The sequence below is a fragment of the Moschus berezovskii genome, chromosome 24 (genome assembly GCF_049115385.1).
Source record: "Moschus berezovskii isolate FMDL1 chromosome 24, NW_MosBer_1.0, whole genome shotgun sequence".
Taxonomy (NCBI): domain Eukaryota; kingdom Metazoa; phylum Chordata; class Mammalia; order Artiodactyla; family Moschidae; genus Moschus; species Moschus berezovskii.
The window spans coordinates 49,509,877-49,537,792 of record NC_142483.1 but is presented as its reverse complement, the minus strand read 5'-3'; the positions used below and the strand labels follow the sequence as shown (position 1 = coordinate 49,537,792).

The following is a 27,916-nucleotide window of genomic DNA, read 5'->3' as shown; positions in this document are numbered from 1 at the left end:
CATCCATTCTTTTTCAGATTCTTTGCTTATAGGTTAATAATATAGAGTAGCGAGTGGAGTTCCCTGTGCTCTATAGCAGGTCCCTGTGGATGATCTATTTTAGATATAGCAGTGTGCTGTCCTGAGTCGCTCAGTCATGCCTGACTCTTAGTGACCCTATGGACTGTAGCCCACCAGGTTCCTCCGTCCATGGGGATTCTCCAGGCAAGGATACTGGAGTGGGTTGCCATGCCCTCCTCCAGGGGATCTTCCCAACCCAAGGATCGAACCCGGGTTCCCCACATTGCCACCTCTGAGCAATTCTTTCCCCTCTGAGCCACCAGGGAAGCCCAGCAGTGTGTATAGGTTAATCCTCAATTCTTAATTTATCCCTCCACACCCCCACCTTTCCCCTTTGGTGACTATAAGTTTGTTTTCCAAGAGAGGACTGGGCCCCCCGGGGCTGAGAAAACTCAGGTGGACCAGTGACAGGGATCTGACTGCAGCTCTGGGATCTGGGTGGAGGGTTGTGGGCCAGCTGCCCTGGTGGTGGCTGTGGAGCGCAGCGCTGCCAGGGCCAGGCTGCAGGCCAGTGTGGGTGGGGCAGGGGCACGGAGTGCTTCCTGTGGAGCAGAGGCAGCAGGCGGAGAGGGCCTGTGTGAGCCACCACAGCAGGGCTACTGGGGGAGCCCAGGGGCTTGGCAGGAAGAGGCTGAACGGACCCACGGGTACCCATGAGCAAACAAGGGGTCATGGGGCACCCGGAAGAGTGCATCCCCAGGGCTGGAGACCACCGGGAGACGGCCCCGCAAGCCTGAAGATGCCCGCGTGGTGCCTGTCCAGCCACCCCATCTCTGTCACGGGACTGGACATGCTCAGAAGGAAGCTAAGGTGGTATTTACAACCCAGGGTGGCTGAAGGCTGCTGTTTCACCAAGACTTGAGTGGGAGGCCCCAGGGCTGGCCTGGTTTTCACCTGGGGCCAAGGAAGTTTATCTCCACTGAATCAAGTTGAAGGGGACAGGGAGAGGCAGAAACCAAGGCTGGATCTGATGACACTGGGGTCATGTCTCTTCACACACCAACTTTACAGGTATCTGTTCCCCCAAATATACGTGTGTGTGCATGTGCAACGGAATCATTTTTCTGTACACCAGAAACAAACACAATAGTATCAATTTGTAAATCAACTACACGTAAAGAATGGACAGAGTCCAGGCCAGGTCATGTAAGCCATTTATTGGTTTGTTTTAAAAATATGTATCTTATTTATGCACGATGTTTGGTGAGAAGTGCTTGGGTGGTCCAGACAACGGCTGGCACTTGGTGCTTGCCCCTCCCTCCTGTGTCCTCCCCTCCTTCTCCCATCCTGCTGGTCACTGTGCAGTTCTGGAAAAAAAGCAATGAGAGACACGTTCAAAGCTAAGGAGTTGGCTTAGCTCGGCCCTGCCCTCGGCCACGGTCTGCCGTCGGTGGCTGGCCCCGGCACCTGCCTCAGGCTCCTGGGCTGTCCCCACACACAAAACCCCGGTCTCCTTCTGGTCAGCTGGGCCTGCAGCCCGGGTGGCCTCCACGCTGCCTCCCTGCCCATGCAGGGTGCCAGGTGTCGCGGAGGGCATACACCTCTCCAAGCCTTGAAAGCATAGCACAGAGAGCTACAAAAATAAGATTTCCACTCAGAGAAGTGGTGCTGGGACAGTTAAAACCACATCCCACGCCAGACTTCAAGGGAACATGAGAGAAGAGAAATCACTGGGGGCGGCGGGCGGCTGGGGCTGCCACCAAGGGAACTCAAGTGACAAGAAGGAACGTTAATACTTGACTCGCCGCTGGCGGTTCCCCCTCAGCTCCCCACGGCCAGCCCCCCGACGGCTCGGCGAGGTAGGTTAGGACAGCCAGCTTCTGGCTTCCGGGGCTGCCCCGAGAGGCGGCCTGTGAGGTGGCCGCCGGGTGGAGGGCGACTTTGCTGGAGAGTGGACTTGGGCAGCCGAGCCCCTGCCTGCACAGCCTCCACCAGCCGCCACTGTCACTCTTGGGGCGACAGTTCTCTACATTGAAAGATTTGCATATGCTCAGTAGGATTGTCAGCAGCTGAAGAGGCCCTGTGGCAGGGTGGGGGTGGGGAGGGTGGTGGTAATTGGACTAGAAAAAAGTATTTTTCCCTGAAAAGGCCTGCTCACAAGACCCATGGGCAGCCTGGACCCTGCCCCAGGAGGTCCTGTGTGCGGTGTCCCCGGGACCCTGGGCTGAGCAGGGGGTGCTAGTCCAGGGTCACTCGACTCCCTTTCCCAGGAGACCTGGGGTTCATTCCCCTCCAAGGGCCCCGGGACTGGGCTGAGCTTCCTGCAGCCCCTTCCGTGCACGGGGCCTGGGCAGCCTTCCCCACTCCCGTGCTTTTGCAGCTGGAGAGGAGCTGGGGTCCACACGGGCACCCCCTCAGCCCTGGGCAGACGTATAAAGGTCTGGAGAGAGCGCCCAGGTGATGACAACGGATTCCATTCTCCAGGCGGGCTGGGGGCACCATGCTGGGTGCTGTGGAGTGGGTTCTTCGCCCCAACCCCATGGGCTCAGCCTTCTCTTCCTGGCCTGTGGGGCAGGGCCAGCCAGGCTGGGCAGCACGGACAAGCTAGGTGGCAGATGTATGTGCCTCCCTCAGGCCCTTCCCTTAATACTCTAACAGAGGCCAAGCTCTACAGGGAGGAAAGGCAACATCAGTGCTGAGGACAAGCCCTGGGAGCTGGGCCACTCTCTTCTGGAAGCTTGCTGTATTTATAGGCCTGACTCCAGGGTGGCCTGCATAAACATACAGGGGGAAATGGGGCAGTGAGTGAGCCCCGGCTGACAAGAATCCCACCTTGGGGGGCCAGGAGGAAAGGCCGGTAACCTTGCTCGCCTAGGGGAGTCCAGGCCACATGTGGACTTTTGTCTGGCTTCTGTGAGTGTGAGAGTGTGTGCACGTGTGTACGGGAAGGGGTTCAGCCCTCCTGGCACCTCAGCCCAAGCGGCGGGGGACCCCCCTTTCTGCCCCTAGGCAGTGACAGCCTGTGGGACCCACACGGGATCTCACTTTTGCATTGACAGCAGAGCCCCAGCAGCTCCACAGACACTCTTGTTCAGAGTTAGGAAAAGGCAGTGTGAATCGCTGCCGATCCATCCATGGAAAAAAAAAGTTAGTTCTTTGCTCAAGTAAAAAAATATCAAATATAATAAATTTATGAAAGCCCATTCACAACATACACAGTCTTGGTTTCGCGTTTTGTCTCAGCAGCTGGGATGGAGGTGGTGGTCAGAGCCCCAGGGCGTTGCCGGACCAGACCCGGCCCCCAGGACTGGTAACCCCAAAGGGACAGCTCGGCCAAGTGCTTCCAGCCATCAGCGCGGTGCACAGGACTCTGCCTTGTCGGTCCATGGGGCCGAGGCTCCTCTCTCACTCCCGGAGTCCAAAGCAAAGGTCGTATGGCCCAGCCGCTGCTGGGCTGGGGCTGCCTTTGGGTTTGCCGCGATGCTCTGCGCTGGCGCCCCAATCCCCGGGCTGCGCTCACACGACTGATTCGCGGTCCCTGTCGGGGGTTGGCGGGAAGTCGGCGAGATCCTCGCTTGGGCTGTAGTCAGACGCCCGCACCTGGGGGTTGTCGCTGGTGGCCCTGGTGACGCTGTCGTAGGAGGGCGGGAAGGACGTGGAGGAGACGGAGGAGCTGGAGGGCGGGCCGAGGCGGCGGGAGAAGTTCTCGTTCATCGTGTAGGCGATGAGGCCCTCCCGCTCGGGGGCGTCCTCCTCCGAGAGGCCGCTGCTGCCCGCCTGCTGGCGGTAGAGGAAGGAGGCGTGCTTGACGGAGCGCTGCAGCAGGTGCCGGCGAAAGGCCCGCTGGATGACCGTGGCCGACACCTCCTCGTGCTTCCGCCGCAGCGTGGTGGTGATGGGCTCGTAGGAGATCTTGGACGGGTTGGCCGCCATGAACTTCTCCTCCATCTGGATCTTCAGGGCGTCCATCTCCCCAGATTCGCCCAGCACCCTCTTGGTGAAGGCAAAGAGGATGTCCATGCAGTGGATGCGGTCCCCGCTCACCATGGGCAGGTCCATGTTGATGAGGCTTATCTGGTTGGGCTTGGGGATCCGCAGCGGCTCCGACAGGGCGTCGGCGAAGTCGGACAGGGCCGAATACTCGATGAACTGGGTGGCCTCCGGGTCGAACTTCTCCCAGATCTCGTAGAACATGTCGAAGTCGTCCTCACTCAGGGGCTCCGTGCTCTCCTCCGTGGCCACGCTGAAGTTCTCCAGGATGATGGCGATGTACATGTTGACCACGATGAGGAAGGAGATGATGATGTAGGTGGTGAAGAAGAGGATGCCCACCGCGGGGCTCCCGCAGTTGCCCCGGGAGCCGTTGCTGTTGGGCAGGTTGGGGTCGCAGGAGGGGGGCCCCGTGTTGAGGATGGGGCTGAGGAGCCCGTCCCAGCCCGCCGACGTGGTGATCTGGAAGAGGCACAGCATGCTGTTGGCGAAGGTCTGGAAGTTGAACATGTCGTCAATGCCGGCCTCCCACTTGACGTAGGCGAAGTTGGCCATGCCGAAGATGGAGTAGATGAACATGACAAGGAAGAGCAGCAGCCCGATGTTGAAGAGGGCGGGCAGGGACATCATGAGGGCGAAGAGCAGCGTGCGGATGCCCTTGGCCCCGCGGATCAGCCTGAGGATGCGGCCGATGCGGGCCAGGCGGATGACGCGGAAGAGCGTGGGGGAGAAGAAGTACTTCTGGATGATGTCTGAGAGCACAGTGCCTGTGGGAAACAACGGAGACTGTGGCTGCCGGTGGCATCACTGTCCTCAGCCCAGCCTCGCTGGGGTGGGGTCTCTGCACAGCACAGAGCCTGGGAGTGGAGGCCTGGGTCACCGGGGCCTGTAAGGACCCTGCCTCCACCCACCTGAGTCTCCATTTCTGCCTTTATGGTCCAGAAAAGGACCCACAGTTCCTGCATCCTTTGCAGAGTGCCTTCTCAGCCCTCCGCTCCTCAGTCTTCTGAGCCTACCTGCACAGTAGAGCCACACGAGGCCCATTATCCAGATTATGGTTCGGGGGCCTTAGCGGATGGACTTGCTCAGCATCCCTGGTGGCCTAGCTTGGACCAGAACTCTAGAACGTTTAGCTCCTTGCTGCTCAAGTGTGTCTGAGGACCAACAGCCTTGGGTTTCCTGGGCACTTACCAGAAATGCAGACTCTCGGCTCCGCCCCAGAGCCCTTGTGTTTTAACAAGTCCGGGTGGTTTGTGTCCACACTGAAATACAGGAGGCACTGGCCGGGCAGTTGGCACACTCCTCACGGCTCACCGGTCACAGCCCAGCCTCTCCCAGGTGCTTCCTAGGCCCTTCCCGCCCCTGCTAGCTGCCAGGCCTGCCCACCCCGTCTCTACTGACTACTCTGAGTTTGGAGCTTCAAGGAGAATGGATTAAGTTATAGAAGAAAGAATGGAATATATTTGCCTCGTATTGACCCGAGTGAACTTTCCAGACTTCTCATCTATTAGGTTGGTGCAAAAGAAATTGTGGTTTTTGTATTGTTGAAATTTGCCGTTTGATATTGGAATACATTTTAAATAAATGTAGCTAGGTTCTATATCATTTTAATGTGCATTTCTCGTTTTGTGTTTTTTTTTTTTTGCTAGTGACTTATTACTTGCTGTTTATTTTATATTTATTTTAGACCATGGAGATGATGTTAGACAAAAAACAAGTTTGAGCAATTTTCTTTTTTGAGTTCAAAATGGGTTGTAAAACAGCACAGATAACTTGCAACATCAACAACACATTTGGCCCAGGAGCTGCTAACAAATGCACAGTTTTGCAAAGGACACGATAGCCTTGAAGCTGAGGAGCACAGTGGCCGGCTATCGGAAGTTGACAATGACCAATTGAGGGGATCATGGAAGCTGATCCTCTTACATGAGAAGTTGCTAAAACTCAACGTTGACCATTCTACAGTCTTTCAGCATTAGAAGCAAATTGGAAAGGTGAAAAAGCTTGATAAGTGGGTACCTCTTAAGCTGACCACAAATCAAAAAAAATCATCCTTTTGAAAAATCATTTTCTCTTATTGTATGCAACAACAACGAACCATTTCTCAATCGGACTGTGACATGTGATGAAAACTGGATTATATACCACAACCAGTGATAACTAGCTCAGTGGCTGGAAAAAGAAGAAACTCCAAAGCACTCCTCAAATCCAAACTTATACCAAAAAAGGTCATAGTCACTGTTTGGAGGTCTGCTGCCCATCTGATCCACTACAGCTTTCGGAATCCCTGTGAAACCATTACATATGAGAAGTATGCTCAGCAAATCGATGAGATACACTGAAAACTGCAACACCTACAGCCAGCATTGGTCAACAGAAAGGGCCCAGTTCTTCCCCATGATAGCACTCGACCACACGTTGAACAACCAACGCCTCAAAAGTTGAATGAACTGGGCTACGAAGGTTTGCCTCATCTGCCATATTCACCTGACCTCTCGCCAACCCACCATCACTTCTTCAAGCATCTCGACAACTTTTTGCAGGGAAAACGCTTCCACAACCAGCAGGAGGCAGAAAATGCTTTCCAAGAGTTTGTCGAATCCCAAGGCATGGATTTTTGTGCTATAGGAATAAACACTTATTTCTCATTGGCAAAAATGTTTTGATTGTAATGGCTCCTATTGTGATGAATAAAGATGTGTTTGAGCCTAGTTATAATGGTTTAGAATTCACAGTCCAAAACCACAATTACTTTTGTATCAACCTAATAATAATGTCACTCACGAATATGTGTCAAGTGTTCACTGTCAATAAAGCACTGGGCTGAGCAATTCACACATCCACTTACCCCTTCCAGTTACCCTAGGAGGTAAGCTGATACGATCATCCTCATTTTCCAGAAGAGGAAACTGAGGTAACTTATCCAAGTTGCCACCTAGTCGGTGAGAAGTGGGGATTTGACTCAGACACTCTGGCTCCGAGTTGAGCTGTTAACCATGCCTCTAAGGTACACAAGCTCTGGGACCAGTAGTTCCTGAGTAGAGTCTACACTTCCTGGAATCTTTGAGACTGTCTTTCAGGGCTCCGTTCCAGCTCCTGACACCTGCTTTAGAGAAACGCTCCTCTCTAGTCCCACCAGGCATGGTCTCACCCTCATCCCAGCTGGGACCTCCTGGAGCATTTCCTGACCCCACTTCTAGATTCTAAGCATTTGCGCATCACTGCAGCCACACCAGCCCCTCTCTTGGCCCTTGCCTTTCCCTCTGAGTCACTGAAGGGGCTGTACATGGCAGAAAGACGAGAGCCAGCCATCCCATGGCAGAGGTCTGTGGGGCTCCAGTCTGGGCTCTGAACACAAGTGACAGAAGAAAGTACTGATAAACTGGACTTAAAGTTAAAACCTCTGTGCTGGGTGACAACCAAGAAAGTGAAAAGACAACCTACAGAATGGGAGAAAACATCTGCAAATCTTGTATCTGATAAGGGACTGGCCTCTGGAATATATAAAGAATTCTTACAACTCAGTAAAAACACAAAAAATCAAGCAAAGGATTGGAACAGACATTCCTCCAAGACACTTCACCTGTTATATACCAAGACATACCAAGGAAAATGACCAATAAACACCTGAAAAGATGTTCATTATCACTAGTCATCAGGGAAATGCAAACCAAAACCTCAGTGAGATGTCACTCCATACCAATTAGCAAGGCTGTAATTAAAATATACAGACAGGAATTATAAGTGTTGGTGAGGATACGGAGTAACTGGAACCCTCCTACATTGAATTTGGGATTGTAACATGTGCTTACTCCTTGGAAAGAAAGTTATGACCAACCTTGATAGTATATAAAAAAAAAGCAGAGACATTACTTTGCCAACCAAGGTCCGTCTAGTCAAGGCTATGGTTTTTCCCGTGGTCATATATGGATGTGAGAGTTGGACTGTGAAGAAAGCTGATCGCCGAAGAATTGATGCTTTTGAACTGTGGTGTTGGAGAAGACCCTGGGACTGCAAGGAGATCCAACCAGTCCATTCTAAAGGAGATCAATCCTGAGTGTTCATTGGAAAGACTGATGCTAAAGCGGAAACTGCAATACTTTGGCCACCTCATGCGACGAGTTGACTCACTGGAAAAGACTCTGATGCTAGGAAAGGTTGGGGGCGGGAGGAGAAGGGGACGACAGAGAATGAGATGGCTGGATGGCATCACTGACTCTGTGGACATGAGTTTGAGTGAACTCCGGGAGTTGGTGATGGACAGGGAGGCCTGGCGTGCTGTGATTCATGGGGTCGCAAAGAGTCGGATACAACTGAGCGACTGAACTGAACTGAACTGAACATGCTGCAGTCACTTTGGAAAATAGTTTGGCAGTCCCTCAAAATTTTAGGTTAGTGGCTGCCAGGGGGTGGCTGGTTGTGACTGTGAAAGTTGCTCAGTCATGTCCAGCTCTTTCTGGAGTGGGTAGCCTTTCCCTTCTCCAGGGCATCTTAACAACCCAGGGATCGAACCCAGGTCTCCTGCATTGTGGGCAGATTCTTTACCAGCTGAGCCACAAGGGAAGTCCAAGAATACTGGAGTGGGTAGCCTATCCCTTCTCCAGGGGATCTACCCAACCCAGGAATCAAACCAGGGTCTCCTGAAATGCAGGCAGATTCTTTACCAATTGAGCTGCCAGAGGGTAGGGAGAGGGAAAATGGTGAGCTCAGTGGGTACAGAGTCTCTTTTGAGGGTAAGGAAAATATTCTAAAATTAGAGCATAATGATGGTTGCACAGGCATGTGAATATACTTAAAAGTACTGAATTGTACGCTTGAAAGGGTGGGTTTTGTGTTATGTAAAGTATATCTTAATAAAACTGTTCTTTAAAGAAGGAATTTGGGCTCTGAGGTCAAACAGATACTGGCGTGTGCTCTGTTCTCAATGTTTCTGCCTCCCCCTAAATTCGTATGTTGAAATTCCCCCTCTCAAAGATGATGGTATTGGGAGGTGGGGCCTGCTTAATTTCATGAGGGTGGAGCCTGAATGAATGGGCTTAGTGCCCCGATAGAAGAGGCTCAGGGAGCTCCCTAGCCCCTTCCAGTTTGTGAGGACACAGCAAGAAGGTGCGGGTTATGAACCAGGAAAAGGACCCTGAGCAGAAAACCTGATGACGCTGGTGCTTTCCTCTTGGACTTTCAGCATCCAGATCTGTGGGAAGGAGATTTCTGTTTATTTTTGTTGTATCAGCCTGAGTAGACTATGTGTGATTCCTATCTTGGCTTCTCCCTAGTTGAATGATTTCCCTGCCTTGGTGCTGATTTTAGATGGTGAATTGCATGAGGCAAGTGATGTCTGAAGAAGCCTAGCACACACCAGGGTGGCCAGGTGGCAATTCTCAACTCCAGAAGGTCCATCTCCAGGGTTAACTTCTACTTTAGAGGGCCATCTGCCTCCCAACTCTGGAGACTCTTCCTTGGGCTTGAAGGCTTTCCCTTGGGAAGGCAGGGAACCCCCACAGGCCCCATTCCCTTTCCTAGACTCACCCTTGAAGTTCTCCAAACAGAGAGCTGTGTTCCAGGGTCTCAGGGAGGGTGGGACCAGGAGGGGGTGTTGGGTCCTCTACCAAGCTGGCCCCTTGGCCTGAGTGGCCTTCCCAGATGTGTGTGTGTGATTGTTGGGGGTGGGGGTAGGAAGGACTGCAGGAAGCAAAGAATGCAGGAAGCTGGTGTACTTGGCATTGAGTACAGATCAGGGGCTGGAGGAGAGGGAGACGCCTGGCCTGGGGAGGCCTTCTCTGCCCAGCTGACTTGCATACCCACCCACGATGGAGAGGATGACAACCACGAAGTCGAAGATGTTCCAGCTGTTGGTGAAGTAATAGTGGCGCAGGGCAATCATCTTGAAGATACACTCGCCTGTGAAGATGCCTACGAACAGCAGGTTGATCTTGGCCAAGATGTTGACCTTCTCAGGGCTCTGGTCGTCTGTCTCCACCATCATGGTCACCATGTTTAAGCAGATGAGAAACATGATGGTGACGTCGAAGGCCTGCTTGGTCACAATGTCGAATATGAAGCCCTGGTACTTGTTCTGAAAGGAAGGGCAAAGGAAGGGCTCAGCAGGGGCCTCGGGCTCCTCTGCTGCCCCTCAGCCCAGACCACCCACCCTCCTACTCCACCCTCTGGGGAGGGGTGTCCAATGTTCACAGACTGTCACGGGGAGTGGAAAAAATCAGGATGCTGGACAGCCTGGCTCCCTGCTGAAAGCTCCCTAGGCTTCCAGACCCAGCCCCGGGCTCCTTGTCCCAGACACCACCTTTCATGGTGCTTCAGGAAAGGACTTCTCTTACCCCAAGTTTCCGCAGCCCATTGTTCATCAAGCTTCTCTTTTTGTTCCCACTGCCTGAAGGCTCAAGGTCAGATCTAAAGTTCAGCTCTAGAAACGGTCTCAGCCCTCAGGTTAACAAAATTTCTCCATTCTTTCTATGGAATTTGTTTTATTTATTCCACTGAAACTGTATTTATATGTGTCTTGAACTGTAAGATTATTTTGGGGAAAGTGTAAGTCGCTCAATCATGTCTGACTCTTTGCAACCTCAAGAACAGTAGCCTGCCAGGCTCCTCCGTCCATGGGATTCTCCAGGCAAGACTACTGGAGTGAGTCAGCCTAGCAGAGAACCCAGCAGCTCCCCCAGGCCCCACCCACCTGGGGACTCTACGGCTCAGGGAGTTACAAGGATGAGGTTACACAGGGGGCTGCCCAACCCTCCCTGGGGAAAGCCTGCAGAGCTGTAGGGGAGGAGGGGCCTCACTCAGAAGTTCCTGTGGGAGGGGATCATCCCTGGGCTCCCACAGCTGTCTCTTGCCTTCCCCTGTACCTCCATGAGACTGAGGCCCCTGTGTGTGATTGGAGGTCCCTCCTTCCCTGGACAGGCCAAGGGCCCCAGGTTGCACCAAAAGACGGTGAAGAGGCCCCAATAGCTGGTCTTGTGGTGTGGGGGCTTCCCAGGGCCCCCTTCAGGTAGATCTTCCCCATTCCCACCAAATTGAGAGCCTGACTCACCAGGGGCCGTGGAATGGGCTTCTGGGGCTTCTTGGAGCCCAGTTTCTTCATGGCATTGTAGTACTTCTTCTGCTCCTCTGTCATGAAGATGTCCTGGCCCCCTAAGTGCAGAGACATAGGCACCAGCCTCATTTGGGGGTTCTCAGGGATCTAGCCTCCTTGGTGAGGGTGCCAGGGTGGCCCTCCTCCTCACTGCCCCTCCTGGGGGAGAAAAGTATGCCTTATCCTACATCAGAGATTCCCCCTCAACCACCACCCCAGACCTGCTTCTCCAAGTCCCCTTTCCCCATTCACCTTAAGCTCTCTCTGACTTTGGGACTTGCAAATGCAGCCCCGACCTCCATCCTCTCCCTTGCCCAGCTCAGCCACCTTGGAAGTTCCCTCTGCCCACTTGGCTTGCCTGCCCCCCGATCGTACATTCTATGATGGAACTCTGGGAAGACCCAGGCTTCTGTGCAGTGGCTCCCCCAACTACCACCCCCATGATCCCTGATCATGGGCCAGGTGAATAGTCCCAACTCTCACCCCAGCTTCTCTCAGGAGCCTCATCTCTCAGACTAGGGCAGGCGTGAGGCCCCTGGTTACACACTGACAGGCCTAAGCAGGTCACATCATGGATACACCCCTCTCCCACCCCATCCCAATGGGAGCTTAGTCCCCAACAGGAAGGAGGAACGGGGCCAGGAGCCAGAGAGGCTGCCAGGTGCCTGACACCCAGCCCTGCCCTGCAGCCTGGCGAGCCCGTGCTCTACGTATCTTTTTCTTCTGTTGGTTGAAGTTGTCAATGATGACACCGATGAACAGGTTCAGGGTGAAGAAAGACCCAAAGATGATGAAGACGACAAAGTAGATATACATGTAGAGGTTGTATTCCCACTGGGGCTGCTCCTCATACTAGAGGGGAGGAAGCAGATAGCAGGTCAGGCGGGTGCGGGGATGGGCTGGCCGGGTGTGTCAGAGGAAGGTCAGCACTCGGGGTGTGTGTCTGCGAGCGTGTGAGGGGCGGGAGGGGATGGAGTTCAGGAGGGTGGGTGGTGGCAGGTAAGGAGGGCAGGCGCGCTGGGTTCGGAGCTGGCACTGTGTCCCTGCGTGGCTCCTGTGCCTGGGCCCCTGGGAGGTCTGATTATATGGGGGTGTCTCGCAGCCTTCAGCTGTCAGTGTGATATGGTGGCTGGTGTATGTATGTGGGGCAGGGACAGGACCACAGAGAAACTTGATTTGTATCTCTGCTGCTCCCACCCCATCCTCCAGAGGTAGGATTTTGGTTCAACTAAATTACAGTGAATGCAATTCACAAGATATCTGAGAATCTGGGGAGTCCCTGGGAGACCATACAACCATGTCCCAGGGGCAGCCAGGGGCATTCTAGACAGGCTCAACTCTGGGCTGACACAAGAGACCTGGCCCTTATGGGATGCAGACCCTGTTTCCATGGTGCTAAGCAGCTGGGAACCTTGGGTGCTTGGAACCTTGACTGATTCTAGGAGAGAGACCAGCATGACAACCTACCCCCCTGGAGTCTACAGCTGCATACATGATGTCCATCCAGCCTTTAAATGTCGCCTGGAAGGAAGAGACGAGAGTAAGGAAATTTAATTCCGGATCTATGGAGTTACTTCTGGAGAGATGGGACCAGGAAGGAACCTCCCACTAGAAGCAGGCAGCCTGTTCTTCCCTTTCAGCGATGTCCAAGTGGCTGGGCAGTCGGGGAAAGGCCTTCTTGGACAGGGCTGAGGGGGAAGGGAAGCCAGCCAAGTAGACACTCTAGGAAGGTCATTTAGTGGGGGAATAAGCATTTTGATGTTGGCCAAGAGACGACCCTTCAGGTCTGCAGTCATTTCAGATTCTAAAATGACACGGAGGCCTACAGGGGGTGTCAGGAACAGAGAGAGGGCACCAGGGTTCTCTGCTCTGGTTTAAGGTGGACCTCAGCGCTGACCTGGTCCTCTCTGTCATCAGCCTTGGGGCTTCTGCTCCACAGATTTCCAAGGACGTCCCTCAAGAATCCGAATGTTTCCTCATACTTAAGGGGGTCCTTTTGCTAGTGGTGTGTTGGCAAATGACTAACAACAAATGGCTTTCCAGAAGGAAAAATAAAAGCCCTGATTGGGCTGCTTCCCTGGTGGCTCAGTGGTGAAGAATTCACCTGCCAATGCAGGAGACATGGGTCCGATTCCTGACCCAGGAAGATCCCATATGCTGAGGAGCAACTAAGCCCATTTGCCACAGCTACTGAACCTGTGCTCTGGAGCCCAGGAGCCACAACTCCAGAGGCCCTTGAACCTGAGAGGTTGTGCTCCGCAACAGGAGAAGCCAGTGAGAAGCCCACACACGGCAACTAGAGAATAGCTACCGCTTGCTGCAACTGGAGAAAAACCCGGGCGGCAATGAAGACCCAGCACAGCCAAAAATAAATACCATAAAATTATACATAAAAAAAAAGCCCTGACTGTTGTGTTTGCCAACTTCTCTGAGTAAACATTCCCATCATGGCCAACCTCAAGTTGCCAAAGTGTCGTTACTGAACTCAGTGCTGGGAAGAGATGCACAGGACCACAGCACTGTAGTGTTTCCATGGTATGACTATAATAGGCGTGAGTAACCCCAAGAGCATAGATGATAATAAGCGGTAATGGTAAGTTTTTATTTTGTTTCAATATCGCTGAGTTAATTACAAGTTTATAAATCTCAGTTTTAATAATGGCTCACCAAATATCGGAAAATATAACAACTGGCTCTTGAGAGTCCACACTTGCTGCTTCTGGCATGGCAGGAAAGAGGAGGCCGAACAGGACAGCGTCCTGTCGCCGGTTGCATGGACGGCCCCAGTCTGGGCTGCTAGGATGATTCAGAGCTGAGGGACATGCTTGGTGGTGAGGCTGACTACCTAGCGGATCTCATTTGTGTCCTCAGCATAATCCTATCGTGTCCTGAGCCTCTTTTCAGGGTGTAAGCTGGTCTACACAGATTTCCCACATCTGAGAGTTTTATGAGTCAGGGAGGGTGGATGGGGAAACCAAAGCAGCCATAGAGAAGGCAACTGCTTCGGCTTCCTGTGCCATGGGGCCTCACCCGCACAGAGAGGCCTGGAGATGCGGTGGGACCTGCTGGGGACCACCCAAGGTTACAAGGTGCCCATGACCAAATTCTTTCTAGCCACTGTGTGGTTGTGTCTGCAACGGCAGGCAGCTCTCAGACTACAACAGGCGGCTTTCCTTCTAAGTGTTGACATTCAGAAGGGAAGGCTCTCTGGGTTGGGCTCTAATCCTGTTCCCCATGAAGTATTTCAGGGACTCTGGAGAAAGCTACTCCTGGGATTTAAGAGATGGGTGGGGTTGCTTCCCTGGTGGCTCAGCAGGAAAGAACCCACCTGCCAATGCAGAAAATGTGCAGGAGGCTAAGATTTGATCCCTGGGTTAGGAAGACCCCCTGATGAAGGAAATGGCAACCTGCTCCAGTAATCTGCCTAGGAAATCCCATGGACAGAGGAGCCTGGTGGGCTAGAGCCCCTGGGGTCACAAAGAGTCGGACACCCTGAGCGACTAAACAATGCCAACAGCAATGGAGGAGTGAGGGGACGTGCTGAGTCCCCTCTGCTCAGCACTAGAGGCAGGCGTCTGGGCTTCGCGCTGGGGCAAGAAGAAAACGCTACAGCTTTGCGTGTCACAGTTCTGTTTGCATTTCTGCTGTCAAGGCTCTCTGTGTGCTGTGGATTATGGTCACTGAAGCCATCGTCCTCACAAATCAATAGAAACTTTGGTAGGGCCGTGAGTGTTTGAACATCTTGCACATTAGAGATGAAAGTAAATATATTCTTTTAAACAATGCAGGAGGAACCACTACCTTGTATAACAGAGGGGTGGCCAGAGTCACAATTTTGCTACCAGTTCAGTCCCCGGGTGTCTATGGTCATTCATTTGCAACCTGTGCTATCGCACCGCCGAACTGCCAGTATGAGGAGTCAACCTGACTGCTGGCTGGAGGGCTGGGTAAAATGCCGCAGCACTGGAGTCCCACGCCATATTTGGGAAATGTAGTATCTTCCTTAGAAAGGAACATCTGGCGCCTTCCCAGACAGACAAGAAGTCTCTGGAGAATCCTGACCCTCCTTTGGGCGACACAACCCTATGGTGAGGATCCAGAGCGGCCCCGCTGTCCCCCTCCTGCCCACAGCACAGGGGAAGGTGCCTGTTTCTGGGCAACCAGTGAGAGGAAGGCAGTCCCCGCACCGCCCGCCACAGGACTCACCACCTGCAGAAGGGCCAGGTACCCGGCCCCCACGTTGTCAAAGTTGACTTTCACCTTGGTCCAGTACAGTTCGCCAGTCACGTTGAAAGACTCACAGTCGCTCTTGTTGTTCACGATGGTATAGTTCAAGGGCAGGTCTCCCTCAGTCTGATTGATGCACCTCCCAAACTTCCCCGCAAAGAGGTTCACACCCATGATGCTGAAGATGAGCCAGAAGATGAGGCAGACGAGGAGGACGTTCATGATGGATGGGATGGCGCCCACCAGGGCGTTGACCACAACCTCAAGTGGGCAGAGAACAGACTCAGTTTCTGGGGGTGCTCAGAATGCACACCCTTTGTAAGATGCCCCACCCAAACCTACTGAACCCTCGGGTATAGGACCCCGTGGGGGTAGGGGTGGGGAACATTTCCTGTCACCAAGGAAGGACAGCCCAGGCTGGAAGCTCTGGTGGGCAGTGAGAGAGCACACATATGCCTTCTGCTCTGCACCCCACACTCTGACACAGCTCAGCACCTCCGTTTCATCCTTCATAGCCCTGCCTGGAACCCATGACCTTCAAACTTAACTTTCAGCATGGTCTCTGCTAGATAGTACGCCAGAAATCTGATGAGGAAGAAAGGGCCTCTGGAGACACATTCCCTGAGCTGAGTTTCTGGTTTATTCTGGGGCTGCTGCTCCTGAGACGGATGGATGTTCTCCTGCAAAGTGTACCCAGGGGATCTCCGGGTGGTACGTGTGGAGGGTGCTCTGACAGCCTTCCGAAGCTGTGATGGGATCAGGGCTGGCAGGGCGGTGTGTGTGCACTTTGTGTCTCTGCCCTCTCCAGGGAGTGGCCCTCTGACCCCATGGAACCACGGCCCCATGCTCTCTTCATTTAAACTCACAGCACCCAGGAGACGCATCCTTGGCAAAAAGAACTGGGGACTCCACTCCAGGGAGGGACCTAGTCCCCAGCTGTCTGTGAGCCAGGAACATGTTTGCCATACAAACTGGAAGCAGAGCTGGCATGGGGCTGTGTGGTGGGTATGGTGCCAGGATGGGTAATGCTGACACATGCAAAGGAAGTGGGAGGGGGGTGTCCCTGGCCCAGCATGCGATGAACATGGGAACAGGGTGGGAAACCAACTCTCACACTTGCCTTTGGCTGGCTCCGTGGCCAACAGCCACAGCAGAGGCGTTCCTGGTAACCAGTGTCTCCCCCACGTCCCCATGCCCCAAGTGTTTTTCCTCCCATTGGGCATTTGGGAGCATTTAGCTTAGGTGGGATTATTCACTTGTGAATGGCTTCCCACCAGAAATAAGCAGTTTGTTTCTCCATGGACTGGGGATGTGGGCGAAGTTCAAAACCATCAACCGAATGGGGCTGCATAGTGGTTTCTTCGGGCTCAGTGAGAGACACACAGAGGTGTCTGCTACAGTCACAACAGAACCATGCACGTTTTGTAAAAACAATAAAAAACAAAGAACATACACAAACATACAGGCTTGTTTTCTTGCTATATATCATGGGTAATGCTTTTTCTTGGTGGGCTTTTAAATTTGCCTTAAATGTGCACATTCTTTGGTAAAACTTAGTGACTGGAAAAAAGGCAGAGCTCTCTGCACTTAGAAAATAGTGCCAAAGAGTTTACTAAGCAAATCAAAGTGCTCTCTGATGGTAGGACTACAACTGGCTCCTTCCTTGTCTGCTTGATCCTCACTAGCCCTGCCCTACTGCCCATCCCAGCTAGAGGGGAGGCAACCTGTGTCTGCCAGGAGGCAGGGGACAGACGGGCACATGGAGCCAGGGCACACACAGACACGAGGCCCCACGGGAGAGCCGAAACTGGAGGGCCCCCAGGCTGCAGCTGAGACCCGCGGTCTAGCCCTTGCTTCCTTTCCATTGTCCACTGCTCTCTGGCCCTCGTGGAGCCCACAGGACTGGGGCATCAGGCCTGGGGGAGGTTCTCACAGCTCTCCACCTCCGGGCACCTCTAAGCCCAGCTGTGCCTCCTGGAGCTCGCACAGATGCTTGCAGCAGGCCAGCAAATGAGTCTGGGGGTCCCCTTTACGGAGCCACTGCCCACTGCTCCCATGGGGAGAGCCACCCCTCTTACCCTCATGCCCTCAAATCGCGACAGGGCTCGCAGGGGTCGGAGTGCACGCAAGGTCCGCAGTGACTTGATGGGACCCATCTCAGCAAAGCCCAGGGCGTTGGCCACCAGGCTGATCAGCGAGACCTGTGGGAGGCAGGGGGGTGAGGCCATGAGGCCAGCTCGAGACCAGTGGCAGGGCTCTTGACCCACCGAACTCAGGCTGGGTTCGGTGAGAGAGCCAGCAGGCCTCCCCGTGTCCAGGCTTTATGATTTCCGGCTGGATCGTCTTCACCGGCTGTCCTGTGCTGGGCCAGCCTTCCCCGGGCCCAAGAGGCTGGGGACAAGGCCAGGCGTGTCCCAGTTTTCAGGCCTTCACCAAGGGCCTGCTGTGTGCACTTCACACACACGTCTGTGATAGCTCCACTCACCCCAAGCCTTGGAATGCATCTCCCCATTCTACAGATGAGAAAACGGAGTTCCAAAGCCACCTGCTAGCATGGAAGAGCAGGGCCACAAAACCTGGGTGTCTTTAGATCCTTCAAATCAGATTCTTGGGCTGGCCCCTCCCCTCCCCCAGAGTAGACTCTTTGGGGGAAGAAGGACTATCCTCAGTTGAACATGAGCAGACAGACCATCCTGGGGCAGTTCCTCAAGGCTGAACCTTGCAACATTCTATCATCTGCAGGAAGAGAGGCTCAGGTGGAGCCCCTGTGAACTGCTCTCTGCTTCCTCGGCCCTGCCCCCACCAGGACATTTCTACCCTTCAGACTTTATCCTTCTAAAGCTCCATGGGCATCCAATCCCTTCTTATGTCACTGCTGGCCAGTGATCACAGGTTGGAAGTGGCCTCCTGCCTGACCTCACCGGCTATCACCATTACTGCCACCCGGGCTCTGAGGGCAGCCTGGGGGTGGTGAGGGGCCATGGGGAGTGGGGGGTAGGTGTGACGTCCATAGCCTGCTCTCAGGCTTGGAAGCGCAGGTTGGGAGAAGGCTGGACAGAAGAGCTTGGAGGAGCTGCCTCCTCCAAGGACTCCCAGGATGGACTTCTGTGCTGACCCCGACTCACCCCTTGAGGATGCTTGGTCCCCACTCTGGAGAGGACAAGGGGCATCTCTCAGGGACCTGCTGCTGAGGCCAGGGTCCCAGGGACCAGGTCTGGCCAGGCTCCCCAGCTAGTCCCCAGCAGGCCGCCCTTGTCTGTTCCTTCCCAAGCTTGCCCCGCCTTTCCATCTGATCTCAGCTGATGGCAGCTCCATCCTTCCAGTTGCCCAGGCCACAAGCCTTGGCATCATCCCTGCCTTCTCTCTGTCTCACATACCCGACATCCAACCCATCAGGATTTCCTGTTGGCTCTGTCTTCAAAATACGTCAGAAGTCCAAATATTTCTCACCGCTTCCACTGCCGCCATCCTGGCCAGGCCACCGTCAATTCTCCCCTGGATTACTGCCATGGCCGCCCAACCTTCCCCCTGCTTCCACTTCCCCTCCCCTGGACAGGGTGATCCTTTCATAATGAGTCAGATGATGTCACTCTTCTGTCCAAAGCCCTCCAACGACTCCCATTTCATTCTAAATAAAGGCCCATGGTTTTTCAAGGGCTGCACGCGTTCTACCCATGCAGTCTGGCCTCAACTCCTGCACTTCCCGTCCCCTCTGCTCTCCTTGTGGTTCCTCAAGTGTCCCAGGCACTCTCCCACCACAGAACCTTTGCACTGCTGCTCCAACCTCTGCCTGGAATGTTCTGCAGACATCTGCCTGGCTAGCCCCAACTTCCTTCACAATCGCCACAGTAGGCCTACTTTCAGCCAGCTTGTTTAAAGTTGTAATCCTGGTCTTCCCTTCTCCCTGAGTCTGGGCCCTCCTAATCCCCTTCCCTTTCCACCTCTTTTTCTCCATGTGGGCATCACCAGTGTAATATTATATAAAGCTGCTCATGCATTATGTTTCTGGTTCCCAGTCACCATCCTCCACACAGGCAGTGACTTTGTCTATTTTGTTCCTTGAGATCCCCAGCATCTCCTATAGCACCTGCATATAGTAGATGCTCAGTAGTTTTTAAAAACTGCATGAATTGAACATGGAAACACCTTTCTCCAGATCTTGAGGCCTGAAGTCCACCATTTCCATGGGGTGTAGGGATGGGGGTGGGGGGTATGACCAGTGTCAGGAAAGCTGGATTCCAGCACCACTTCCTTCTCTTTTTTCTTGGGCCAGGCCCTTCTCTGCTGCGACCCTCAGTTTTCCTCTCTACATGCTGATTCTCTAATCTTGGGAATTTCAGGCCCTGAGGCCTGGCCTCAGCTAAGTTCTCCAAAGTGGCAGAGGGTGGGAGGGGGATGGGCTTCAACAGACATCTTTGCAGACTCTATCTGGCCTGCCCTGGGGGAGTCAGTCCCACGAAGCTGCAGGAACAGGTGGGTGAGGGGGCCATGGCAGAGCTGCCAGGCTCCCAGGGCTTCCCACAGCCCCTTAGCAGGGAGGCCTTAAGGTCCTTTCCATCATCTCAGGGAGGCTCTGAGGGCCCCAGGCTATGAGCGTACCCAGAGCCCCTCCCTGACTGCCACCCGGCATCCCTTACCCCAGCATTAGCATCTTTTCAGTCACTTGTGGTGGCTTGGAGTCACCTGTGAGGAGGCCCACCCAGGAGGCTCTGTGTCTGCACGCATGCTCTAGCTCAGGGGGCCACTCAAGCTTGACCTTCCGCTGAGGCCTGATCCTCGCCAGGTTCACTGGCCGTCGAGCCCCTCCTTTGGGCCTCTGGGGCTGCTGTAAGGACTGACCACAGGCCTAAGCTAGAACTCTAGGAAGGATAGCCCCTGCAGGTGGGCAGAGCCTGATGCCAAGCCCAGAAACCATGGGCGTCTTCTGGAAAGCTTTTCCCAGCTTGCACATCCTGACCCACGTTCTGTTGTGGGAGAAGCACCACAGCCAGATGGTGAGCCCTCACTTGGGCCCTTCGCTGTGTTCCCTCTGCCCTCAGGGAGCACAGATCCAAGGCTGCCCCGCACCCTGAGCCTCAATTCTCCCCCCATCACCCTCTGGTTACTCCCCCTCTTGACTATACCCAGGAGCCCCACAAGACCCTGAACTCACGCTGCTTGCACCCAACAAGGGTCTAGGGCCTGGGGAGCCATGGGGAAGGGGCTGCATTCCATCTGCCCACTGGGTGCCCAGAGGACATGCCAACCTCCTACCCCAGGCCCTTCTGGACACATCAGAGACTGGCATGGCCTGCCAGCTACCAGATGACCCAGGGCAACTGGATAGAACCCCTCACCCAGCCCACGGCTGGGTTCATGGCTTTCCTCTTTTTCATAGATGACTCCACCCCGACTCATCCTCCCCATTGTGGTACCTTCTACCTGAGCCACGACAATCTCCCACTTGCCCAGCACCTCTTCCCCAACCCCATGCCCTCTGGCCTTTGGTTCACCCCATCTCCTATACAGACGGCCCCCTCTTGTGTGTAGACTTGTAGGCTCTTAACTGGCCATGTGTGTAGTGGTCCTGATGGACACTTCACAAGGTGCCGTGGTGAGGGCTATAATTAATACAGGCTTGTCAGCGCCCTGCTTCTGGCGGTCCTGAGAGGGTGAGAACTCACTCCTGCCCTGGCTTACAGCCCTGCCAGGACTGTATGCACTCACCCTCATGGTGAGTCCAGTTTCTCCCAGGAGCAGGGCCTAGATTTCCCTGTGTCCCCGGCTGGAGGTTCTGATTGCCTTCCCTCCGTGACCTCAGACTCGCATCTCCTGCCCCTCCGCCTGCCTTGCAGCACAGCCAAGAGCCTCCACTTCAGCCTGCCGAACTCCTGCCACCCTGCCTTTCTGTCCTCCCATCCCTCAGCCTCAGCTCCCTCTCGCACTGGCAAAGGGCGCCCCCTCCCCTCTGTTCCCTTCAGGGGCCACACTTACGTCCACGATGAGGAAATCAAGCCAGCACCAGGCATTGGTGAAGTACTTCTTGAAGCCGTAGGCCACCCACTTGAGCAGCATCTCCAGCACGAAGATGTAGGTGAACATCTTGTCGGCGTACTCCAGGAGGACCTTGATGGTCTTCCGCTCCTCCAGGTAGATGTCCTCAAAGGCCTGCAGACCAGGGTGGACAAGGCAGACACGGTGTCCTGACCCAGCTGGTGCCAGCCCGCATGAGCCTTCATCCCTGACAGCATCCCGCCCCCGGGAGGGTGGGGCGGAGGTGTCCGCACAGTGGAGGGGCTTCCTCGGCATGCTCTTTGAGCCCTGTGGGCACCGCTGCTGGGCCAGGAAATGATGTCACGTGGTGTGTGGGCAAGGAAGAATGTGTAGTGAGACTGCTTCTGCCTTCGCTTTGAAGAGCAAGTCTCGGTTCAGTGCAAGCGCATCCATCGTTAAGATCTCTCTAACACGGCTCACAGCCTATTGTCGGAAACAGCATACATCTGTCTCCCCCCTACCCCTTCCACTGTGTTTTTACTCTTTACTTTTGGTACTTATCTACTTTTCATAGGAAACAATATTGGTTTCCAATGATGACAATCATTCAAAGTTGCCCTTTACATTTCTTTAAACAAACAAAAAACCAGTGAGTGTTTATATCTAAAGCAAAATTTCACAGAAGTGATAGTGAAGGCAGTCTATAGATATGAATATTAGGAAACACGGGACTAGCTGAAGTCAAAGCTTCTGCACTCCTCAGAATCTGGAAGTCAGTGCATCTAACAAGCTAGCTGCTGGTCTTTCTCCACCTCCTCACTCCTGCCTCAGCCCAAATCCCTGGGCCAAGAGAGACTCGGATGGCCTCCGCTGCCCTCTTGCGACTCCAGGCTTCAGATGTGTACCTGCCCCTCCCCCAGGATGTGCCCTGAGGCTCCCAGTCTAGGCAGCTGAACACGTCACTGAGGGCCCTGGGGAGAGCCTCCAACTTTCGCTCTGGGCCTCCCTGTGTGGCTGCAGGGCCTCTGTGAGCTAGTGATCCAGGGGCCCAGTGCTGTCAGCTGTGCCCACGGACGCACTGCCCAGGCAACACGGGTTAACCTGGTCTGTGTAGGTGGGACAAAAGGATAATTCAGGTCCCCAGATGGGGTTTGGGGATTCTTCAAGATAAAAAGTAGGCTTTTTTTTTCTGATTATAAAAATATATATCTTTTATAAAAAAAATGAAATAATACAGAAATTATAAAAAAGAGAATAAACAATGATAATAACAACGTCCCCCCCACAAACAACCCAATTGAAAAATGGGCAGAAGACATAAATAGACATTTCCCCAAAGAAGACATACAGATGGCTAACAAATACATGAAAAGATGCTCAACATGGCTCATCATTAGAGAAATGCAAATTAAAACTACAGTGAGGTACCACCTCACACCAGTCCGAATGGCTATCATTAAAAGTGTACCAATAACAAATGCTGGAGAGAGTATGGAGAAAAGGAAACTCTCCTACACCCTTGGTGGGACTGTAAGTTGGTGCAGCCACTGTGGAAAACAATGCAGAGGTTCCTCAGAAAACTAAAAATAGAACTGTCATATGATCCAGCAATCCCACTCCTGGGCAAATATCCAGACAAAACTCTAATTCAAAAAGATAAATGAACCCTCTATGTTTATAGCAGCACTATTTACAACAGCCAAGACATGGAAACAACCTAAATGTCCATCAACAGATGAATGGATAAAAAAGATGCGGTACATATACACAATGTAATATTAGTCAGAAAAAGGAATGGAATTGGGTCGTTTGTAGTGATGTGGATGGACCTTGAGTCTGTCATAAAGAATGAAGTAAATTAGAAAAACAAATATCATGTGTTAACGATATATATGGAATCTAGAAAAATGGTGCAGGGCAGTGCTATTTGTAGGGCAGTAACACAAATGCAGATGTAGAGAATGGACATGTGGACAAGGTGGCGGTGGGGATAAGGGAAGGGTGGAACAAATTGGGAATCATATACGTAAACAGCATATATGGGAGATATATATACATATATAGCACTGGCATATATACACTACCATGTGTAAAACAGATGGCCAAAGCAATCTTAAGAAAGAAAAACAGCTAGTGCAATCAAACTCCCTGACCTCAGGCTACATTAAAAAGCTACAGTAATCAAAACAGTATGGTACTAGCACAAAAATAGGAATGTAGGTCAATAGAACAAGATAGCCCAGAAATAAGCTCACACACCTGTGGTCAATTAATCTATGACAAAAGAGGCAATACTATACAATGGAGAAAAGATAGTCTCTTCCATAAGTGATGCGGGGAAAACCGGACAGCTACATGTCAAAGAATGAAATTTAGGACATTCTCTAACACCATACACAAAGATAAACTAAAAATGAATTAAATACCTAAATGTAAGATCAGATATGTTAAAACTCTTAGAGGAAAACATAGGCAGAACACTCTTTGACATAAATCGTGGCAATATATTTTTGGATCCACCTTTTAGAGTAATGAAAATAAAACAAAAATAAACAAATGGGACCTTATTATACACAAAAGGATTTGCACAGAAAAGGAAATCATAAACAAAGCAAAAAGGCAACCCACAGGATGGGGGAAAATATTTGCAAACAAAGTGACCAACAAGGGATTCATCTCCAAAATACACAAACAGCTCATTCAACTCAATACCCACCTAAATAGCCAAACACCCCAAAGGAAAACGGGTGGAAGACTGAACTAGACACTTCCAAACAAAGCACACAGAGGACCAAAACGCACATGAAAGGGTGCTCCACATCACTAATTATTAGAGTAATGCAAATAGAAACCACAACGAGGTATCACCTCACACTGGTTAGAATGGCCATTACCAAAAAGTTTACAAACAATGAATGCTGGAGAGGGTGTGGAAAAAAGGGAACCCTCCTACACTGTTGGTGGGAATATAAATTGGTACAACTATGTATTCAGTATTGAGGTTACTTAAAAAGTCAAAGCAGAACTACTATATAATCCAGCAATTCCACTCTCGGGCATGTAGCTGAAGAAAACTATAATTTGAAAAGATGCAAGCACCCCAACGTGCACTGAAGCACTATTTACAATAGCCAAGACATAGGAAATATCCTAAATGTTAATTGACAGAGGAATATGTATATACAATGGAATATTACTCAGCCATAAAAAAGAATAAAAATTCCATTTGCATTATGGATGGACCATGGAGATTATCACTGTAGGTTAAGGCAGAGAAGGACAAATATCATATGATATCACTTAAATGTGGAATCTAAAAAAAAAAACCCAAAATGATACAAAGGAATTATTTACAAAACAGAAACAGATTCAGACACACACAAAAAAACTTATGGTTGCCAAAGGGAAAGGTAGGGGGATGGATAAATTAGGAGTTTGGGATTAACATGTACATACTATTCTATATAAAACAGATAATCAACAAGAACCAGTTGTATAGCACAGGGAACTCTACTCAATATTCTGTAATAAGCTATATGAGAAGAGACTCTGAAAAAGAATATGGATATATGTATATTTAGAGCTGAATCACTTTGCTGTACATCTGAAACTAACACAACATTGTAAATGAACTATATTCCAATAAAAATAAAAATTTAATTTAAAAAAGACTACAAAAAGTTAAAAACAAAAATAATGAGGTACACATGTAACAGAAAGTAAAAGAAAAAAGAAAGCCCTTGCCTATTGCAAAGGCTAGAAAACAATGACCTTTCTTTTCTATTTCTTTCCTTCTTGTTTCATTGTTTTATATCGTAATTTAAATAACCTATTTTGGTAAGGAGTAAATATCTATTTTAATATTTTTTCCAGAGTGACTTGTCAAGTGTCCTAACACTTTATTAAAGAACCCACTCTAAGTCCACAGAGTAGAAGTCAACACTATAGCCTACTACCCTTCTATATCTGCTTACGACTTCTGTGTGGCTCTATTGCTCTCCTGGTCTGTTCCTGAATTAGTGTCACTCGAATTTTCCTGGTCACTTTTCATAATTTTCAAGATACATTTAAACAATGTTTCGGAGAAGGCAATGGCAAGCCACTCCAGTACTTTTGCCTAGAAAATCCCATGGATGGAGGAACCTGGTAGGCTGCAGTCCGTGGGGTCGCTCAGGGTCGGACACGACTGAGCGACTTCACTTTCCCTTTTCACTTTCACACATTGGAGAAGGAAATGGCAACCCACTCCAGTGTTCTTGCCTGGAGAATCCCAGGGACGGGGTAGCCTGGTCGGCTTCCATCTATGGGGTCACACAGAGTCGGACACGACTGAAGTGACTTGGCAGCAGCAGCAGCAAACAATGTTTAGTCAAACTCCCTTTAAGGCATTAGAAATTTATTACTGCATTGAGTTGATCAACTGTTTTAGGAACTAATAGTCTTTCTGCTCAAGGCTGGAGTATATTTGTAGTATGTTTATCTGTTTGTCTTCCTTTACACTCCAAAGGAAAGTTTAACGTTTTTTTCATGTATCTATTGTACATTTCATGTTATATTTATTCTCAGTCATTTTATGGTTACGATGCCTGGTATCTAAGGACTATTGGAGAAATGTTACTTGTGACTAAATATTTCTATCACAACAGCAACAATTATTTGTACATTTGTTTTATAATGAGCCATATAATGTTTTTAATGAGTTTTAAATGTTTCTCTAAGCAATCATTATCTACAAGTAATGATATACTTGTATTATTTTAAACTCATTTTATACTTGATTATATTAACTTCAATTCTTCTATTTTCCTATTTTTATGCTGCATGTTTAGTTTTATTGATTAACTGCATTGGCTAGTACTACAAAGTTATTATTAAATAATGAAAAACAGCCAAAAGGTTGTCAAATTATCCTTTTCTTATTCTTGACTTTAATAAAATGTTTCTGGTCCTTTACTACTAATGACGATGTAGAAGTTAACTTGAAATTAAGTTTTTCATTAAGTAAAGGAAATCTATTTTATTTCTATTCTTACCAAAGTTTTAAAAAATCAAACATTCACTGAGATAATTATATGGCTTTTCATCTTTGCCTGATTCATATAAATAGATTTCCTAACAGGGTGTCCTTCTGACTTTTTAGGATATACCTCACTGTGACTCATTTAATCTTTTAAATATTTTACTGAATCCTATTTGCATGTATTTTAATATTTTTGCATCACAACTCACAAGTATAGAGTATGAAAACTAGTGTGTTGTTTTACTTTTGGTATACTTAAGGTTTTAAAAATCAGCACTGTTAGCTTTCATAAAAATAATTTATAGATTTTCCATCTTTTTTCATACTCCAGAAGATTTTTAAATAGAATTTAAATTATTTTCTTCCTTGAAAATATGAAAGAATCCACTCTTGGAGCTGTAAGAGATTAGATTAGCTAGTGGTTTATTGATCACTTTAATTTTTCAAGGAATCAGCTTTGGAATTTTATCAATTTTACTATTTATTTTCTAATTCATTAATTTGTGTTTTTATTTTATTGATTATATCCTTTGCTTTCTTTACAATTATTTTGTTGTTATATTTCTAATATCTTGAGTTAATAAATTTATCCTTTCTATTTAACAAAGAAAATGTTTAAGTCTATGACTTTTAGTCATTACAGCTTTGGCTACATCCCACATAAAGTATTAGCAATGTTATTACTTTCTAGTTTCTTCCCCTGCCCCAAGTCAAAGTTTTTTCTCTACCTCTATTTTTCCTTTCTTATTTTTCTAGATAACAGGAGGACAAAACTGGTTGAATCGTAATCTTTGATTTATGACACACTCCCATATTTGAATAGTTTCTTTACTTGTTTACTTCTTCTTAATAATATAATGAACACCCATGAACCTTCCATGAAACTATTTTGTTTAATACAAAGTTTAAGAATACGTTTTATGTTTCTACAGGTTTATTTTTAATCTTTCTATTTTTGCTACATCTAGCAGTTTTCTTATCTGTAATATAGTACCTAACTCACAGGGCTATCATGTGAACTAAATGTATTCATGCTTGTAAAATGTTACAACAGAGCCTAGTACATCAGTCAGTTCAGTTCAGTCGCTCAGTCGTGTCCGACTCTCCGCGACCCCATGAATCACAGCACGCCAGGCCTCCCTGTCCATCACCAACTCCCGGAGTACACTCAAACTCATGTCCACAGAGTCGGTGATGCCATCCAGCCATCTCATTCTCCGTCGTCCCCTTCTCCTCCCGCCCCCAACCTTTCCCAGCATCAGAGTCTTTTCCAGTGAGTCAACTCGTCTCATGAGGTGGCCAAAGTATTGGAGTTTCAGCTTTAGCATCAGTCCCTCCAATGAACATCCAGGATTGATCTCCTTTAGAATGGACTGGTTGGATCTCCTTGCAGTATAAGGGACTCTCAAGAGTCTTCTCCAACACCACAGTTCAAAAGCATCGATTCTTCGGCGATCAGCTTTCTTCACAGTCCAACTCTCACATCCATACATGACCACGGGAAAAACCATTGCCTTGACTAGACGGACCTTGGTCGGCAAAGTAATGTCTCTGCTTTTTAATATACTATCAAGGTTGGTCATAACTTTCCTTCCAAGGAGCAAGCGTCTTTTAATTTC

General features: G+C 50.4%; 1 protein-coding gene across 16 annotated transcripts in view; it reads right to left on the bottom strand.

Moving 5' to 3' along the window:
• Nucleotides 1-1,274: 1,274 nt before the first annotated feature.
• The window catches only part of SCN5A (sodium voltage-gated channel alpha subunit 5), an 88,743-nt gene continuing 62,101 nt past the window's right edge, over nucleotides 1,275-27,916 (bottom strand). For 10 of the 16 annotated variants that reach the window (XM_088831576.1, XM_088831568.1, XM_088831570.1 and 7 more), the window contains 8 exons: nucleotides 21,278-21,451; nucleotides 17,383-17,505; nucleotides 15,284-15,565; nucleotides 12,545-12,598; nucleotides 11,792-11,929; nucleotides 11,036-11,140; nucleotides 9,793-10,063; nucleotides 1,275-4,757 (listed from right to left, as the gene is read on the bottom strand). In XM_088831576.1, coding sequence (XP_088687702.1) covers nucleotides 3,517-4,757; nucleotides 9,793-10,063; nucleotides 11,036-11,140; nucleotides 11,792-11,929; nucleotides 12,545-12,598; nucleotides 15,284-15,565; nucleotides 17,383-17,505; nucleotides 21,278-21,451 — 2,388 coding nt within the window. In that variant the 3' untranslated portion in view covers nucleotides 1,275-3,516. Of the gene's footprint in view, nucleotides 4,758-9,792; nucleotides 10,064-11,035; nucleotides 11,141-11,787; nucleotides 11,930-12,544; nucleotides 12,599-15,283; nucleotides 15,566-17,382; nucleotides 17,506-21,277; nucleotides 21,452-27,916 lie in introns of all 16 variants that reach the window. The other 6 variants (XM_088831564.1, XM_088831563.1, XM_088831573.1 and 3 more) reach the window with 3 other exon arrangements.